This window comes from Ixodes scapularis, unplaced genomic scaffold (genome assembly GCF_016920785.2).
Source record: "Ixodes scapularis isolate PalLabHiFi unplaced genomic scaffold, ASM1692078v2 PGA_scaffold1__304_contigs__length_218370807, whole genome shotgun sequence".
NCBI lineage: Eukaryota > Metazoa > Arthropoda > Arachnida > Ixodida > Ixodidae > Ixodes > Ixodes scapularis.
In genome coordinates this window covers 165678750-165697617 of record NW_024609846.1, presented here as the reverse complement: position 1 = coordinate 165697617, position 18868 = coordinate 165678750, and the positions used below count along the sequence as shown (strand labels likewise).

The following is an 18868-nucleotide window of genomic DNA, read 5'->3' as shown; positions in this document are numbered from 1 at the left end:
TTCCAAGTTAGAATACGTCGCGTCTGTTTAAGACCTCGGTTACTCACTGCCTAACAAAAGCTCCCTCAAAGTATTCCGATATAATTCGGCCCGTTTTTTGTTTTGTTTTGTTTCTTCCATTTAATTCGCGCTATGCTGGCACGCGGTGCAAAGTATATGCACGATGTTTCGGTCATTTGCGTAGCTTCCACTTTATCAAGCGTATAGACAAATAGCTGAAAATGTGCGTGGGCTGCCTATGTCTGGCATTTAAAGGGACACTGACAGGGTATTTATGCTCGCCGAGGTTTTTAGTTGTACGTGACATATGAGAGCTCAACTACCCAGAACAGAATTTGCGGCTCGAAATTCGGTTTCTTTCCGCCCGAAAACCGCCGATCAAGAACTGGCCGGTTCGAGTCTCGCTCACTCTCTTTTTCGCGGTCACGGGCCGTTTTCTAAGGTATCGATGCGACCACCAAATTTAATCAAAGTCGTGGGTCACCGAAGGCACTCACTCAATATTAAAAATAGAAAAAAATAAGAAACCCATTTTTTGTGGCTTCTAAAAACCTGTAAATACGTTGATTGAAAAAAAAAAGTTCCACAGACAACCGGAAGCATTCTGTGCGTTCGTCGTTTCGCGTATCGTGGGACTCGCGGGGACGGCGATGATAGCGGACGACGGGCGTGGGACCTCTATTTCAGAACTGTCGTTCGCGGTACCGGCGAATTCTGTCTACCGTTAAAAGAGAAATTTGGGACTGATCAAAAGAATTGGTATTCGTCCCGTACGACACGCCCGGTCACCAAGCCGATTTGCACGAAGACGTCGCCGAGCCGTCGCTCCCTTCTCGTGGCTGAAGACATCGCTCGCGCAAACGTCAAGCACGACGTGTCTACTTCGAGTTGAATATGCACGCGTACGATTTCTTTACTAGGTGCGAATGTCCCCAAAGCGTGGTGCTTCCCGACTTCGACCCGGGAGTGCTTTTGCTTGAGAAAAATCGACAGGAAACTTTTCAACTTACCGGCTGAATTATTACTAAGGAAAGAGATCCACCAAAAAAGACATGCCCCAGTAGCTCAGTGGGAAAGACGTCCGGTTTACACGCGGTAGGACCAGGTTCGATCCCCCGTGAATTTTGTTTTTTTTTTTTTAACATTTTTTGATGTTTACACATCTTTTTCTTTTTTTTACAATCATCACTGAAGAAACAAACAAATGTTGTGGACGATACTTCGCTGAATTAAATGGTATGGGATTTCCGTTTTGACACCTGCTAACTCAATGTAATCACTTTCCACAAAATGCAAGGAGCATATAAATCAGGTAGCGTCCGCTTTCCGATGTGCCCGTAAATGTTCTACAGGAATTGCAGCCAGCCATTGGTCCCGATCCCGTTGATCTTTCGGAAACTCTGTCGCACAATGCCACTTCTGTTTCGGACGCGGCAGATGTGAGCCAGCTCTTCACGCAACATCTTGGGTGTATTCTTTTCGGAGCCGATCATGGAAATTCACCACGGGCACTCACTACTCATCTCCAACTCCTTAATGTACAAAACAACTCATCTTGGAGTACAGAACAACGAGCGGAACAAACATAACTGCAAAAGAATCACACGGCGAGCAGTTCCCGCACGCCGCATCGCACGCCGTGTCGTCTGCTACAGAGAGGAGAAAAAAAAAAAAAAAAAAAAGCACGGTCGGGTGTAGCCACGTGACTTCCGTCACTCACTCTCTTCTCTCCACTTCTCCTATCTCCGTCGGGTTTCGGTTTCGGTTTCGAGCAGTTGCGTCTTTTGGCTTTATTAAAAAAATACGCTACTCTGTTGCAAAATATTAATTGGGTAGTCCTCCGACACCATAATGAAGCGCCTGGCAAAAAATAAAAAAAAAATTTTGGGGGGTGTCAGTGTCCCTTTAAACCCAACTACCGCTGCCTGGGAGCAGGACCAAAAATTTGCTTTTTCTGATTGTAAAACACGACGTTTGCTAAATATGCACCTTGTGAGCAGTTTCAAATCGCCGTTTTATTCTAATTTAGCTATTTTGTTTGTTTCTGGTTTGTAACTTTTCGTAAATTTATAGCTTTTGACTCCGCATGTTCTTGTTCTCGCTGTTCTTATGTTGGACATGACCACGCGTTAAAACAATGTTTCGTTTCGCCTACAACAATCATTCGAGGTCTAAAAAGACGACGACGGCTGCTACATCTCCGTTCACTGTCATATTCCGATGGTCAACCTCTCTGTGTTTCCCGAGACGAAGGACTTGTGAAGGAAACAAAAATGCCACACATGGTTTGCACAGCATGTGTAATCTGCCGTGTATTATACTGGGTGTTTCATAAAACGTTGACCAAATTGTTCCTCCGAAAATACGAATCGCACATAAAACAAAAGTCGATATCAATGCCTACCTAGGAAAATTAATTACGTTCGGCAGAATTAGGTTCTTAATTACTTTTTAGTAATGCCACTCTTAGGAAATTAAAAGGCATTGTTTCGATACTAAATTTTTGGGCGTCACCGAAAACCACTACATTAGCGCACTTCACAGAAATAATGGGACGTCCAACATTTTACGGGGTTAAAAAAAAAAAACACTTAATTTTAGCACTTTTTGAAGTTTCAAATTTCTCTCAAAACGTATCTCCAAGCCAGAAGTCCTGCTCCCCCGTGGCCAAAGCGCAAAATTAACGTGCGTCGCCGCGCATTCTTCGCATGACAGAGGTGAACCCAAGAATCAAAGCTTATTATTTCAATGTCAGTCGAAGAGAACTCACCACATACCACTTCGCCGCCGAGGGCCACACTTGCTTCTACGAAGTACGCAAAGCTGGTGCGGAGATGTGCTCCGATAGGAAACATATAGGTATGCTTAAACCTAAAAATGCGTCCAAATTGAGTATATTTTGCGCCGTAAATTACTGCAGTGTTTCAAATTTCCGTAAATTTAGTGGTTATGTCTAATAGAAGTCAGGCCTCCACACTTACTAACTAAAAAGTTAATTACTCAAAAGTAACTAAGAGTTAAGATTAATAGGATATCTACCTTTTTTTGTGTGACGCGCACTTTCTGCAGGAGCGATTTGAAAGCAAATGAAAAGGTTTCGCCTTTTTCATGTTTTTTTCGACTGTAAAGAAGGAAATTTCAGATCACCGGTTGAAAAGGATGTTTTTTTCGGATAAAGTGAGAAACGAACTTAGCTCAAAACCCTTCATCTACTAATTATGACGGGTAAAAATTCTCTAACATGGCGGCTGCACCGGTACGGTAATAATAGTCCACAGAAATAGACCTACCTGTTGCAAAACGTGCAACTCCCAACGCAGCATCGAAAATAATTCGGTGAACAGGCTGTATAGAACAGACTGTAGCAGACGGCGGAGGCGACCTTGGAGACAAGCGAGCGGACAAGAGCAAGGGTACAGCTGCGCTATAACTCTCTCACTCTCTTAAAGTCACGTGGTAGATGCCGAGAGGGCAAGGAGGAGCTCAATACAGGGCGTCCCCACAATTCAATGCGCGCTTACCACGCGGCGGTTTGAGATATTCGCAGCAGGTCTATTTAGGCGCATGCACCTCTGCCAGCTGCCCGTTACATGGCGACCAGCCGAGTGTGTGAAGAGTGATGTGGAGTGTTGTGTGTGCGCAGGCGATGGAGAATGCGCTCCACTCCAGGGACCGAGTGGGGGTGCAGGACCTGGTGCTGCTCGAGGACTTCGAGAGCGAGAAGGCATGCGTGGACAACCTCCAGAAGCGCTTTAAGGAGGACCTCATTTACGTGAGTATATACTCTGCCCGCGATTGACCACCTAAAGCCAGGTATCTTGAAGTAACGCTTCTGCTAACTCTGAAAGTCGCGAGGAAGTTTCTGATATCTCCATTGAGCGTATCCTTCGATCGTCACAGCGCACCTCGAGTATTCATCGGCGATAGCTGAGGAAACTTTTTTTCTCGCCTTTATCAGAGTGATTAACTCGTATATTGTTGCTAGTCACAGCACAATCCCATACCTTCCAAACTCTAATGATTTTAGTAGGATCCAATTATGTCTGGCTTGGCTTCGTTGCTGCAGCTCCACTAAACTCGCAATCATCATTATCAATTCTAATAGTCCGAGGCGTTTTAGCCGCAGCAAACCGGATAGTATTAGAATGAACCCCCCCTGGTTCATTCTCCGCAGCTGCCCAAACACTCGATGATTGCCGTTGACTCACCAATAAAGTAGTCACTAACATACCAGCAGGGCCTCCCATCCCGGGTTGCACAGTTACCGAGAAGTTGAAAAGCAACAAGACTGTTGAAACGGCATCCAAAGAGCGCTTCAAACTCCAAAACGCCGCGTCACGTTCTGGCGTTAAATTTGGGGCGTTGTATACTTCCCAAGGTCGTGCCACCTGGGGCACGTTGCTATCGTTAACTCCATCTGCGTATAAATAAACTTCTGTTCAGCCCCCCCCCCCCCCCCCCCCCCCGTCTTTTTTTTTTTTTTTTGTTATTATGCGGAGCGCAAGTTCGTCTGCCTCTTGCACAGAGGGTTGTCATGGTGTTAGAACGCCGAGCTCTTATTGGCTGATTGAAAAAAAAAAATAATGGATGGACCTCAAGGCATCTAGCATTGAGGTCTACCCACTATCCAACGTTACTAGATTACCTCAGTTGTGGAACTACCGGGTGAGGGGTACCCCCCTCACTCACTTCAGTTCGCCTCCCGTCGTTTAAAGCGCCATCTAGATTTTCGCTTCGTAACTGTGTTCCATAGAGCAGAGCTGGAACGCCACATGGACGCCGCTGTGCTTTGAAAAGTACATATCCCATGGAATACACTGCAGTTGCCAAAGCAGCCGTCCGGCGCGTCGAACGACGGGAGGCGAGTCGTGTTGAGAGGGGGGGGGGGGGGGGGGGGGGGGGGGGGAGGTACTGCTCTTGCAAGCAGCGTCTATGAGCGAATCTAATAACGTTGCCACTATCCTTTCAATCAAAGCCAGTCAGAGCTCGGTGTTTTTCTGACGTAAACGCAAGTCCTGCGCAAGAGGCAGACGCCTTGCTGTAAGCAATTTTATTATCATTATTATTGTTATTATTTATATCTTGTTTACGGACGAGAGGAATATTCTTGACTCAGCTCCGCCATATATTGACTGCTTGAAACGGCAGAAATGCAAAACGGCGAAGAGCGCGGTATTGAGCTTGTTTCCATAAAACGCAACACCAAGTTTTAAAAAGTATGTATCGCACAATCATGATACCACACGCTCCCTGGTCCCCGGAGTGTAGGAACTCCAGGACGCGCTACTTTGGTGGTAAGGTTGTTGTTTGTTTGTTTTGGCGTATTTTTTTGCAAATTAGAATTTGCCGGAGTTTCGTGAAACTCCCTGTATACGCCAATAATATAAAGCCGTCAAGGAGACAAACAAAGCGCTGTGTTAATCCATGTACAAAGAATTCTCACTAGTTGGTTGTTTATTTAATCATAATATATCCTTCTATCGAGAAAACCCAGAGGCGAAGAAACAAAAAGAGACAAACGCGACACCGTGTGTTTTTTCCCATTTTCGGTCACATAATTCTTTTTTTTTTTTCACGTGGTCTGAGACGCTAGCCTGTGCACTAATACTTAAATTCATATATGGTATATATATTTTTTTTTGTAGTGCTGACGCAATACATTCAGTTCCTTATGTGAAATGTGCAATGACGGTGCACTGATGCGGTTGTCACTGCGGTGCCTGGAACACGTCTTCGACCAATGTCTTTGGCGTGTTCTCCTTGGCAACAAATGACGTCAAAGGAACCAGCGTGTTGTCCGATGTCACGACCTTGGCGGCTGGTGCTGCAAGTCCCGTCAAAAAAGTACGCGCGGACGCGAGTGTCGCTGTCGTCGCGGAGATTCAACTCCTGGCTGCCAAAGCTTGCATAGATTGCTAAGCTGGAAAGAAACCTGCTGCTGTTACGACCCTGGGGTCCGCCAGGAAGCCTCAGGCAGGGCCAGGCCAGTATCGGATCCGCAGGACGATTCCCGACAGGAACATTACGAGACGGTCTCTCGACAAACTCTCATTTTATACATATGTACAAATATCTGCATCGACCGAGAGCACTTGCGACCTCTCGTCCGTTCCTTTTATTGGGTCCGTTCGGTGCTCCAAGAGTTGGCAGCCAATGGTGGCCGAGCTGCCAGCAAACGTCACGTCCAGGCCCCGCCCTCACTCATCCCCTCGAGCACGCACGCGCACACACGCACACACTGCAGTGGCGGACGGGCTTCATCCTCCGGCGCCGAGGAACTCTCGCCCTCGATAAGCCGTGCATGGAGTCGGCGACAAAGGGTCCGCTGCCAGCCCGCGAGACGCCGACCTTGATGCCGATGACCCTTCTCACAGGCACGCACCGCGGCTCAGGTCGCAACCCGAACCGACCGCACTCGCCCGGAGGTTCCGCCGCCGGCGCCGTAACCGGACTCCCCGCCCGGCAATGCCTCCGTTTACCGGGACACGGACACGTTGTCTGATGACTCGACCGATCCCCCGGCGGCACGAACACGATTTAGGATGACGCCGTCCATCAACAACAGCTGAAGGCCTGTCTAAACAGCGTTCACCGGTGCCGGTCGGACCAGCAAAGGGGGAGGCCCGGTTCGAGGGCCTTCCACAACAGCTCCGGGGAATAAAGTGTAAAGTGCAGGAAGGTGTTTCTAGTCGCAGACGTAACACTGCAGAACAGGCGCGTGCCATATCCTGCAGCAGAACAGGCGCGTGCCATATCCTGCAGCAGAACAGGCGCGTGCCATATCCTGCAGCAGAACAGGCGCGTGCCGTATCCTGCAGCAGAACAGGCGCGTGCCGTATCCTGCAGCAGAACAGGCGCGTGCCATATCCTGCAGCAGAGCGGGCGCGTACCATATCCTGCAGCAGAGCAGGCGCGTGCCGTATCCTGCAGCAGAGCAGGCGCGTGCCGTATCCTGCAGCAGAACAGGCGCGTGCCGTATCCTGCAGCAGAACAGGCGCGTGCCGTATCCTGCAGCAGAACAGGCGCGTGCCATATCCTGCAGCAGAACAGGCGCGTGCCATATCCTGCAACAGAACAGGCGCGTGCCATATCCTGCAACAGAACAGGCGCGTGCCATATCCTGCTGCAGAACAGGCGCGTGCCATATCCTGCAGCAGAACAGGCGCGTGCCATATCCTGCAGCAGAACAGGCGCGTGCCATATCCTGCAGCAGAACAGGCGCGTGCCATATCCTGCAGCACAACAGGCGCGTGCCATATCCTGCAGCAGAACAGGCGCGTGCCATATCCCGCAGCAGAACAGGCGCGTGCCGTATCCCGCAGCAGAACAGGCGCGTGCCGTATCCCGCAGCAGAACAGGCGCGTGCCGTATCCCGCAGCAGAACAGGCGCGTGCCGTATCCCGCAGCAGAACAGGCGCGTGCCGTATCCCGCAGCAGAACAGGCGCGTGCCGTATCCCGCAGCAGAACAGGCGCGTGCCGTATCCCGCAGCAGAACAGGCGCGTGCCGTATCCCGCAGCAGAACAGGCGCGTGCCGTATCCCGCAGCAGAACAGGCGCGTGCCGTATCCCGCAGCAGAACAGGCGCGTGCCGTATCCCGCAGCAGAACAGGCGCGTGCCGTATCCCGCAGCAGAACAGGCGCGTGCCGTATCCCGCAGCAGAACAGGCGCGTGCCGTATCCCGCAGCAGAACAGGCGCGTGCCGTATCCCGCAGCAGAACAGGCGCGTGCCGTATCCCGCAGCAGAACAGGCGCGTGCCGTATCCCGCAGCAGAACAGGCGCGTGCCGTATCCCGCAGCAGAACAGGCGCGTGCCGTATCCCGCAGCAGAACAGGCGCGTGCCGTATCCCGCAGCAGAACAGGCGCGTGCCGTATCCCGCAGCAGAACAGGCGCGTGCCGTATCCCGCAGCAGAACAGGCGCGTGCCATACCTGCGGCAGAACATTCGCGTGCCATATCCCGCGGCAGAACAGGCGCGTGCCGTATCCCGCAGCAGAACAGGCGCGTGCCGTATCCCGCAGCAGAACAGGCGCGTGCCGTATCCCGCAGCAGAACAGGCGCGTGCCGTATCCCGCAGCAGAACAGGCGCGTGCCGTATCCCGCAGCAGAACAGGCGCGTGCCGTATCCCGCAGCAGAACAGGCGCGTGCCGTATCCCGCAGCAGAACAGGCGCGTGCCGTATCCCGCAGCAGAACAGGCGCGTGCCGTATCCCGCAGCAGAACAGGCGCGTGCCGTATCCCGCAGCAGAACAGGCGCGTGCCGTATCCCGCAGCAGAACAGGCGCGTGCCGTATCCCGCAGCAGAACAGGCGCGTGCCGTATCCCGCAGCAGAACAGGCGCGTGCCGTATCCCGCAGCAGAACAGGCGCGTGCCGTATCCCGCAGCAGAACAGGCGCGTGCCGTATCCCGCAGCAGAACAGGCGCGTGCCGTATCCCGCAGCAGAACAGGCGCGTGCCGTATCCCGCAGCAGAACAGGCGCGTGCCGTATCCCGCAGCAGAACAGGCGCGTGCCGTATCCCGCAGCAGAACAGGCGCGTGCCGTATTCCGCAGCAGAACAGGCGCGTGCCGTATCCCGCAGCAGAACAGACGCGTGCCGTATCCCGCAGCAGAGCAGGCGCGTGCCGTATCCCGCAGCAGAGCAGGCGCGTGCCGTATCCCGCAGCAGAACAGGCGCGTGCCGTATCCCGCAGCAGAACAGGCGCGTGCCGTATCCCGCAGCAGAACAGGCGCGTGCCGTATCCCGCAGCAGAACAGGCGCGTGCCGTATCCCGCAGCAGAACAGGCGCGTGCCATACCTGCGGTAGAACAGGTGCGTGCCATATCCTGCGGCAGAACAGGCGCGTGCCATATCCTGCAGCAGAACAGGCGCGTGCCATATCCTGCTGCAGAACAGGCGCGTGCCACATCCACCACCGCTACTAGCTGTGACACCGCCAGAATTGCGGTCGGAGATTCAATGACACTTCTACGACGTCATCAGGCGGAAATCGAGGGAACCTCCTTTGTTTGGACGCGGTAAACACATCACTCGTAGACGCGTAACAAAGTTTCACCAAAAATATATCTCGCTCTTTCGCATTTATAATTACCTAGAATTTGCGGCTCGTTTAATTGAGGTATACGCGTGAGCATTCATCACGGTGAATGACCGTACAACCCGATGGGGACCTTTTTCACCGACATCTCTTGCTCGCGCGCGCACTGTCATTCGTACATCTGCCCATTTGTCCGATGTATCGACGGTTCAGGACCCCCTAAGTACGGCCCTTAAATTCGGAATCTACAGGGTGCGGCCGTAAGGACTAACACATTCGGCACGTCTTGCAAAATAACGTCGATTGGAAGCAAAGTTTTGTATTTTTGTTGAAAGCTCAATTCAGGGCGGGTAAATGTAAAAAAAAAAAAAAAAAAAAAAAATGGAGCAAAAACGACGGCTGTGCATTTTCTATGCCCTCTACCGGACATTTGTCGTCTGCACACTAATTTGCTCCCAGGTGGTCATTGTTCATATATTTCGTTAAAGGTATTACTGCGATGATCTCGTTCATCGCCAGCCTCTACTATTGGTTCGCAGTGTGTTTGCGTTCAGCAAGTCATACGGGAGCGAGCTGATAAGCCAGTGCGCCGACGACAAACGGGCTGGTGTAGGACGTAGCAAAATACACGGCCTCCGATTTTCCATTATTTTTATTATTTTACTACTTCCGAGCTGAGCTCTAAGAAAATACACACAAAACTTTTTGCGAAACTACGTTCGCGTGCTCAATTCGATTTTTGGAAGGCGTACCAAATGTTAGTCCTCACGGCCGCACCCTGTCCTCCACTCAACGAAATTTGCAAAGTCATCGCGAAACTCCTTTTACATTACGAGCTCGAGGAGTATCGGAAGACACTCGCTCCTCTCGTTCTTCACAGTATGCTTGAAATGTTGGATGTGGGAGCTGCTTGAAAACCATCGTAGTGACTGCTCGCCGCGCGTCGTTTGTTCAGCCCTCGTCCTTTTCCTCCCCAGACGTACATCGGCCCGGTGCTGGTGTCGGTGAACCCTTACCGGCACATCGACATCTACACCGATGACTTCGTCAACCTGTACCGCAGCGCAAACTTCTACGAACTGCCGCCGCATGTGTGAGTGCACCGCCCACGCTCTTGGGCACTTTCAGCGTAGGAAATGACTGTGTAAGAAAAGACCGACATAAAAGTTCGTGCGTCACAAAAATGCCGCAGCGACGTGGCGTCATCCTCTACATTCGACACGCTGTTTCCAAACAAGCCGGCGTTTGCCCACACCAGGTGTGGGCACTGCGCGTGCGCAGAAACCCAATTCACGTGAAGTGAAGTGTCTGCGCATGCGCAGTGCCGTCGACAGCGCCACCGCATCTGCGTGACGTCAGGGCCGCGTGTTGGTCTATGTGTTGCCCGCCATATTTGCGAACGGCGCTCACGTGACCACGTCACGTGACGATCCTATGACTAAAGTTCCGCATTTTCGGGGCTTATTTCTTTTCGAATTCGGGTGTGTGTATTTCACGGTTTCTTTTCTACTACACGTTCGGTATTTTTCGGTGCCAATTTTCGGTGCTTAAAACATATCGACGTTTATGGGGGTTTATGGTTAAGAATATATCACGTGTCAATGAGGTACTCCGTCATCTAGAAAACATGCACGTGACCCGAATACGTGAAAAGGAGGAGGAAACAAGATAAGGGTTGTGGTTCCGGAGGAAGGGGGGGCCTCGCTGACAGTTCCGCGAGAAATCTGTTCCGGGATAAAAGTTTTTGTTCCCATCAAGGTTGGGATTTTGTTTTTCAAAAATAACTTCGAATCGTTCTTTTTTTTTTTTTTTTTTTTTTTATAAGATTATTTCGGGTGTTAACTTTTTGGTCTGTCCGAACCCATGGGCAGGTCGCTTTCCAGTGGATGAAGGTCACGTAAACACGCGATTACACAATTGCAGACGCACTTCAGCTTAATATAAAGCAGCGAGTTTAACCCATAAATATAGCTAGTGTGTAGGCCTTTTTATTTAAAAAAAAATATTAAAATTCAATATTAAAAAAGAAGTGCCAAACTTCGTTAGATATTGGGAAAACATTTGATATCTAAATATGTCATCCTAATTTATTCCTATTTAAAGTGTGGTAGAAGCTAGATAGCTGATTTTATTACGATAAAAAGCAAGCAAAATTGGTAAAGTGTCACACATGCGATACCCGCGACTTTCGCAATTTCTTGCCTCGGGCGGTAATCGCATGTTTGACCAGTTTCTCCCTCGTCATTGGTCAGAAACTCAATAAAAAAAATAAGCTGTCCTTACCAAAAAAAAAAAAAAAAAAAAAAGGAGTTTAATCTGGATCATGGAACATGAAAATTTAACTGGATTTGTTGCTGGAAACCTGGGTCGCTCAACTCGTCAAGCACAAAGTTGGGGCCGAAATTCGTGGAGCTTGCTGATTGGACTCTCTCGACGATGGCGTCACGCGGGACGAGATGTCAATCATCCAAACTCTGGGTGCTCAAATTCTAGCGAGATTGTGAAACACAAAGTCTCAGCGAGCTTCATCAGAACGCGCGCGAGCAACACCGTGGGGCCAGCCGATTGAACGGCTGCAGTGATGACGTCACTCCCGTGTGTCCCCACATCCCTACGCCGCGTTTGAGCCAATGCTGTCTAGATAGTCCCTAGGCGGACTGTGAATATTCTGAACTTTGTCGTCGCAAGATCGCCGTTCGTGGAAGTTATCGGTGACGACAAGGTGACGTTTCACAACTTTGGGAAGGAGTTATTTGAGGCCATAATCTTCGCTTCGGAATCGAGGCGAAGATTGAACTTTGTGATACGGTGGAGCCGCGCGCGGTGTACGCGGTTTTAGAGCTCATCTTACGCTCTTGTCAACCACGTCACCAAGGCCACCGAGACGCGGTGTGGGTATTGACGTCGGTAGTGTGAGATATGAGGGGGCGACGGGGGTTGCCGAGAAAAGAACTGGGGGGAAAAAATGGATAATAAAAAGGGGTACGACCAACACACACAATCAACAGAAAATTCGGGGTAAGGACGTGCCGTAAAAATGTTCGGGAGAGAGAGAGACACAGGGGGAAGGGGGGGTATTAGAGTGGTACATCCCTTTCCCCGAATATTCTGCTGTACCTTTCTGAAATGTCGGCTGAGGCGATCGCCTCCCCCTTCCTTATCCCTTTATGCCCCTTGCCTCCTCTTTTCACGAAACATGGGGGGGATAAATTGCCCGCTCCCCGCACCTTTGCGTCGACGCACCTGCTTACGAGGAGCAGAGTAGCGTGCAATTTTCGAAATAATGGAAATAACTGAGAGGCAGGTGCCAGGGCTCCTAGTGTGCAGGCGCGTGCAGTGACGTCCTTTTACACTTCCCACCATTGACGTCAGGCTCAAGATTATCAGCTGTGAACCAGAAATTCGATGGTGCATGTTTGAATTGACGGTGACAAGTTTGATTGTTTACCTGACATTTCTCTTATTTACACGTAGCAGAGCGCGTTGGATGGAGTCCACACAGAAAAAATAAACCACTGAGATGGACGGAAAACAAAGCACACAGTCCTTAAAAAAATATTAAAAAAAACCCTGAAAGAAATGTGAGTGTCTGTCCGCCCATTTCAGTGTTTTAATTTTTCTGCGTGAACCATTGCTCTTGTTTCTGTTGATGAAAGCAGAAATAATCCCAGTTTGACTAATCTTGGAAAGCCAACCACCGACGTTCTTGTAGCCTTTTGCTTCTGCTTTATCGGCAGAAATAAGAACGATATCGGACTGTCAATTTTGACGGTGTTGATTGTAGAATGCAATTACCCCAAGCCTGCGCCGTGCCTTTTGGAGCCCACCAAACATGTTGGTCGCAGCTGGTGATCTTTGTTATGACGACACACGCATGAACCACGGTCGTCTCCGCGCGCTCTCTCCTGCTGCTCTTGATCAGCGTCTAGGGAGTGCTAGGGATTTTTTGCCCCTTCAATTGAAAAACGACACGAAGATAAACAGATCCGCGGGTTTGTGAGAAACGACAACTTTGTGGCGCTCTTTCGGTCATTCCCCCCCACTACGTCATAACGCAAAGAATCTTTGCGTCCACGAGTTTAGCGACCCTGAACTCCAGTTTGCAGAAAACTGTCTGCAAACTGGATTTCAGGTTTTCAGCGAGAAATCCAATTAGATTTTCCTGTTCCATAACCTAGTTTATACTGTTTTTTTCGGTGCGGGTATCTGCGGTTTAAACCTCTTTTCATTTTAAAAGCCCCCAACATGTCTTTTTTAAAAATATATATAGTGCTTTTTAACGAAATTCCCTACTTCTAAAAGTTTGTCCGTCCGTCCGTCTCTCCGTGTATAAATGATTCTCTAAATATAACCGAATTGGTGTAAAATTATACACCAATTTAGGTTAAACGTTATTGCTGATGCGGGAAGCATTTTTTCGCTAAATTTAGAAAGAAAATTTACGTCATGATATCACGTGACGTCACGACTTGCCACCGTGATGTCACGTCACGTGACCTCGTCGCGTGACGTCGGGTCACGTCGCGCGAATCTTCACTCCCCAAAGCGACTGTTTAATGTCTTTTAAACGGATGTAAAGGGATGCTGAACCGAAATTTGTATTTCCCAAAGTAAGCTTGCAGAAGTGTTCAACAGGGCGCCATCAACCACGAAACATCACTCATATAGCCATATCTCAAGCGGATGGCCGTATTTCTGGAAAATAAAGGAGCGAATGAGGGAGAATGTTGACGTCATCTTATCGCCGAAGAGTTGAGAAGGAGGAAAAATGGCCTCGTCCCTTTCCTCTCCGCGCCCTCGCGGAGTCAAGGCGAAAAGAGGAGGAAATGAGAATCGCGCGGTCAGGCGTCTTTTCGGCCTTGTGCGAGCGCCCTCTTCTTTTACAAAAATACGACGATCCGTTGGAGGTACCGCTTTATGAGTGACGTTTTGGGATTTGTAGCGTCCCGCCTATCGATTCTGCGTTGTATTCTGAAATTCGATTTTCGGTTCAGCATCCCTTGAAAGGGATTGTTAAATACGAGATGTAGCCTTCGAAGGTTGTCTAATCGATTTATTCTGATGGAGCCTCCGATTAAGCCTGGCGCAACGTTCCTAGCCTGGCGTTGTCTGCCCGTGCCCCGCGGCTCTCGAGCGCCCGGTCCGAGTGCAGCCGATGGTCACGAGCCGATGGGCGCCAGCTTGCCAGCCGCTACATAACACCCCCTCCAACTAGTCGTTGCTCCCGTAGCGTTGCGGTTGTCGCCGCGCTCGAGTGCCCCTCCGGGTACCAGTGAAAGGGCCAGCGTCTGCCGTCGAAGGAGCTGACGCTGGTTCGCGAGGAAACGCCGCCGGCCTGCTACTGTCTCGCTGGGGTGATGCGTCTGCTCGAGCTGGAGTATCTTCGCCGGGAGATGGTGCCCGTGGTGGAGTTGGACTCTGGTCAATCTTGAGGTCCCACACAGGAGACGGAGTCTTCGCTTCTTGTTGGGTGCTGGCTGCTGAACATCGCTGACGTATATGGTTGGTATGCCGGCGTACCGAACCTTCATCTGTGTTCACCATCCATGAACGGAGGCCCATCTGACGTTCGAGTACGCCAGGAACCCAGCCTTTGCCTTGTGGAAACTTCTTAGTCCAGACAGACTGTCCCACGCTCAGTTCCCGTGCGTTTGTGAAGCTTTCTGTGCGGACTGGCTCTTCAGAAAGTACAGTTTTTAATCGTTCAAGAGCTGATGGAAGTTCCCTGCCATAAAGCAACCATGCTGGCGTTTTTCCCGTTGCAACGTGAATGGTAGTGTGCTGTTTGAATAAAAACCTGGCCAACGCACAATTCAGCTCTTCCTTTCCCTTCTTCCCGAGTGCAAGTTTCAGCTCCTGTACCATGCGCTCCGCCTGGCCATTAGTGGCGGGATGGTACGGCGCACTAGTTACAGCGATGATCCCGTTGTTTCGGTAAAATGTTTTCATCTCGTCGGAAACTAGCGCCGCGCCATTGTCCGACACAATCTTCCTTGGTAGTCCAAACGTTGCAAAAATGGTCCGTAACTCTTTAATGATGGCGGCCGACGTCATGTTGCGGACCACGCGCACTTCCAGCCACTTCGTGAACGCGTCCACCACAACCAGAAACACATGACCCTCGACGGGACCTGCAAAGTCCAGGTGAACAGTGTCCCACGGCTCGGTTGGCCTATTCCACACTGGGATCGGTTCCTTCGCTGGTGACTTCCGGTGTATCTGGCAGGTGCTACATGCAGCGACCCATGCTTCAATATCGGCGTCGATCCCGGGCCACCAAACGTAGCTGCGAGCGCAAGCTTTCATCGCCACAATTCCGCGATGTCCCGAGTGAATTAGAGCCATCGTCTCTCTTCTCAATTTGTTAGGAATCACGACCCGTGTCCCCCAGCTTACGCATCCTCTGTGTGTCGACAACTCTGCCGCTTTACTTCTGTACGGCGAGTACTCTGGGGACTGATACCGATGAATAGTGCCTTCTTGTACTGCCTGGTATACTGTTAACAGGACGGCGTCACGTGCTGTCTCCCTGGCTACTTGGTCCGCGGAGAGCGGTGGACGGGTCAAAGCCTCAAACATCAGTATGTCTCCGGGTACTTCTGGCTCCTCCTCCGTGGTGAACATGGGAAGTCGGCTTAGAGCGTCCGCGTTCTGATGGCGGTTTCCTGGCCTGTACCTCAGCTCATACTTATAAGCGGCCAATTTTACGCACCACCTGGTCATCCGCGGTGACAACACTTGTGGAACGGGCTTGTCAGCTCCTAGGATGCCAAGAAGAGGTTGATGATCTGTGTAGATTGTCATGCTTCGCCCTGCGACATACTGATGAAAATGGCTGACTCCATACACAATGGCTAGGCCCTCTCGGTCCAGTTGTGAGTAGTTGCGCTCAGCGGTTCCCAGGGTCCTGGACGCAAACGCAATCGGAGCCTCTCGGCCGTCGGAGTCCAACTGTGCTAGTACGGCGCCCACACCGTAAGGCGAAGCGTCGCAGGACAACAGTAGTGGTTTTCTTTCGTCATAGTGTGCCAGTACTGTATACTGCACCACCAGATCCTTCAACTTCTGGAAAGCCTCGCGGTGGTTTTGCTCCCATCGCCACTCTGCCTTCCGTTCCAGTAGGTGATAGAGCTCTTTCGCAATCGTTGCTCGATTCTCTAGAAATCTGTCATAAAAAGCTAACAGTCCCAGAAAGGACTGCAGCTCTGTCTTGTTCCTTGGCTCGGGCGCCTGTACTACGGCCTTAATCTTGTCCTGCGTGGGATGTATGCCGTCCGCATTGATGAGGTGGCCAAGAAATTTTACTTCACTCACCCCGAAGCGGCACTTGGTTTCCTTTAGTCTTAGTCCTGCACCTTCTAGTCTCGTCAATACTTGATCTAGTCGATAGTTATGTTCTTCCGTAGTCTCCCCGCTGATGATGATGTCGTCTAGGTACGCACTGACTCCTGAGATGCCTGCTAATGTTGTGTCCATGACTTTCTGGAAGATTGCAGGAGCTGCCGCCACTCCGAAGGGAAGTCTCTTCACTCGATACAGGCCCTTGATGGTGTTGATTGTCAGTACCTCGGCCGTGTCGTCTGTCACGCGTAGCTGTTGATAAGCCTGCGCAAGGTCCAGCGTCGAGAAGACTGTTCCACCCCGGAGGTTAGATAAGGCTTCAGTGGGTGTCGGCAGCGGATAAGCCACCGGTTTTGCTGTCTTGTTCACCGTGCTGCGGTAGTCTCCGCAGAGCCTCACCGAACCATCCGTCTTTCTAACCACCACCACGGGCGTGGCCCATGTTGAATGTTGGACCTGCTCCAGGATGCCCTGCTTTTGCAGTGTCATCAGTTCGCATTCCACGACAGCACGCAGGGCGAAAGGTACCTGGCGTGCCTTGAGGAATCTTGGCGTTGCTGACTCCTTCATTTCCAACTGGACAGGTGGGCCGTTGTATCCTGTGATGTCGGACTTAAACACCGCTTTGTGTGCACTGAGAACCTTCTGGACTTCTTTGTCTGGCGAAAGATGGTGTATCCCGCTGACCTGGATCTTTAGCGCTGGGAACCAATTTCTGCCCATCAAGTTGCAGCCGGTTCCACTTGTTACCACCAGCGGTAGAACGTAGTCCTTGGACTTATGTCTCACGCGCACTTCAGCTGAGCCCAGGACACTCAAGCCTTCGCCGGTCCATGTCCGAAGGGTGACGTTCTCTTTCCGTAGGCACGGAGGCCTGGTTGGCCACACCTTCCGGTATGTGGCCTCACTGATTACCGTAAATGCTGCTCCTGAGTCTACCTCGAATTCTAGTAACTTTCCCTCGACCTTGAGGGTCACCAGGTACTTGGGAACGAAACTGGTTGCACGTTGTGCGTTAAGCTCTTGCATGTCCATCCCGTAGCTTTTAACAGAAGCTCCACTTTGTGATTCTAGGGCGTCCTCTTCTGCGCCGCAGTCCATCTGATAGGTTGAGTGACGTGTGCCAGTCCTCATCTTGTTTCGACAAGCTTTTTCGATGTGTCCTATTTTCTTACAGAAACGGCACGCTACCCTGCTGAATGGGCAACTGTCTTGCCTGTGCCGTCCATGGCAGCGGTAACATCGTAGATCCGGTTGCGTTTGATCTCGATCCGAGGTCTGCTTCGTAGCCTGTGGTTGTGTGACCCTATGCAGTTCCGTCTTGGGAGTTTTAAGTTCCTGCTGCTGTTTTACCGCGCTTTCCAGTCTTGTTGCCATGTCGTATGCTTGCTTGAACGTGAGCGTTTGCTCTGCGAAAAGCCGTTGCTGCAGACGCTCATCTTGCACACCGCACACCAAACGGTCTCTCAGCATTACATCCAGCGGCAGCATGGTTGGATTCAATGTCAAAGGGGCGGCGGCCGCTCGTCCTTCAGCGCTAGTTGAAGCGGTCGATGCTCCGGCGCTAGTTGTGGCCACCGAGAGAGGTGTCAGCACGCCGAAATTGCAGTTGGCGGCTAATTTCTTTAGTTCCGCCACATAGGTAGCGATGGACTCACCCGGCTGTTGGTCGCGGCGTTGAAATTGGCTTCGGCTGAATAGTTCCGAAGGCCGTGGATCGTAATGTTGTTGGAGCATGGACATGATGCTTTCAAAGGCAACTTCGCCGGGCTTCCTCGGGGCCGTCAGCGCTTGCACAGTCTCGTAGGTTTCAGCGCCACAAAGGGTCAGCAGCAGGGCTCTCTTTTTCGCGTGGTCCGTTATGTCGTTTGCCTGGAAGAAGAATTCCAATCGCTCCGCCCAGGCCGACCATCCTGTCCCTTGGAATTCTTCGAGCTTGCCTTGTGTCACAGACATACTTGAACCGCTGCTGGAGTTCTCTTCCGCCCTCGTCGCCAATGTTAAATACGAGATGTAGCCTTCGAAGGTTGTCTAATCGATTTATTCTGATGGAGCCTCCGATTAAGCCTGGCGCAACGTTCCTAGCCTGGCGTTGTCTGCCCGTGCCCCGCGGCTCTCGAGCGCTCGGTCCGAGTGCAGCCGATGGTCACGAGCCGATGGGCGCCAGCTTGCCAGCCGCTACATAACAGGGATACTTCAACGAAATTTGAAATATATCCGTCGTGTTCAAAAATAGGTTGAATATGATCCACAATATTCGTAAATGACAATCGCACGTTTGTATTTTGAGCCTGGTGGCTCTATTTTTGTTATAAACGGCCCATTCTGGCAAGCGCTCGGAGAAAATTCCTTTTCGTGTCTTTTTTAACAAGATATTGGTGTGTCCGACGTGATACTGCTCATTTCAACACATATAGACCACAAAATAAGTGCCGAAATTTCGTTGTACTACTCCTTTAAAGGATCGCTCCAAGCATTATAGGGAATCG

At 50.9% G+C, this 18868-nt stretch overlaps 1 protein-coding gene across 1 annotated transcript in view; it reads left to right on the top strand.

The window, feature by feature from the left end:
- The window catches only part of LOC8036000 (unconventional myosin IC), a 161925-nt gene that overhangs the window by 93077 nt on the left and 49980 nt on the right, over positions 1-18868 (top strand). The window contains exons 2-3 of the mRNA XM_029989500.4: positions 3644-3772; positions 10016-10131. Coding sequence (XP_029845360.2) covers positions 3644-3772; positions 10016-10131 — 245 coding nt within the window. The remainder of the gene's footprint in view (positions 1-3643; positions 3773-10015; positions 10132-18868) is intronic.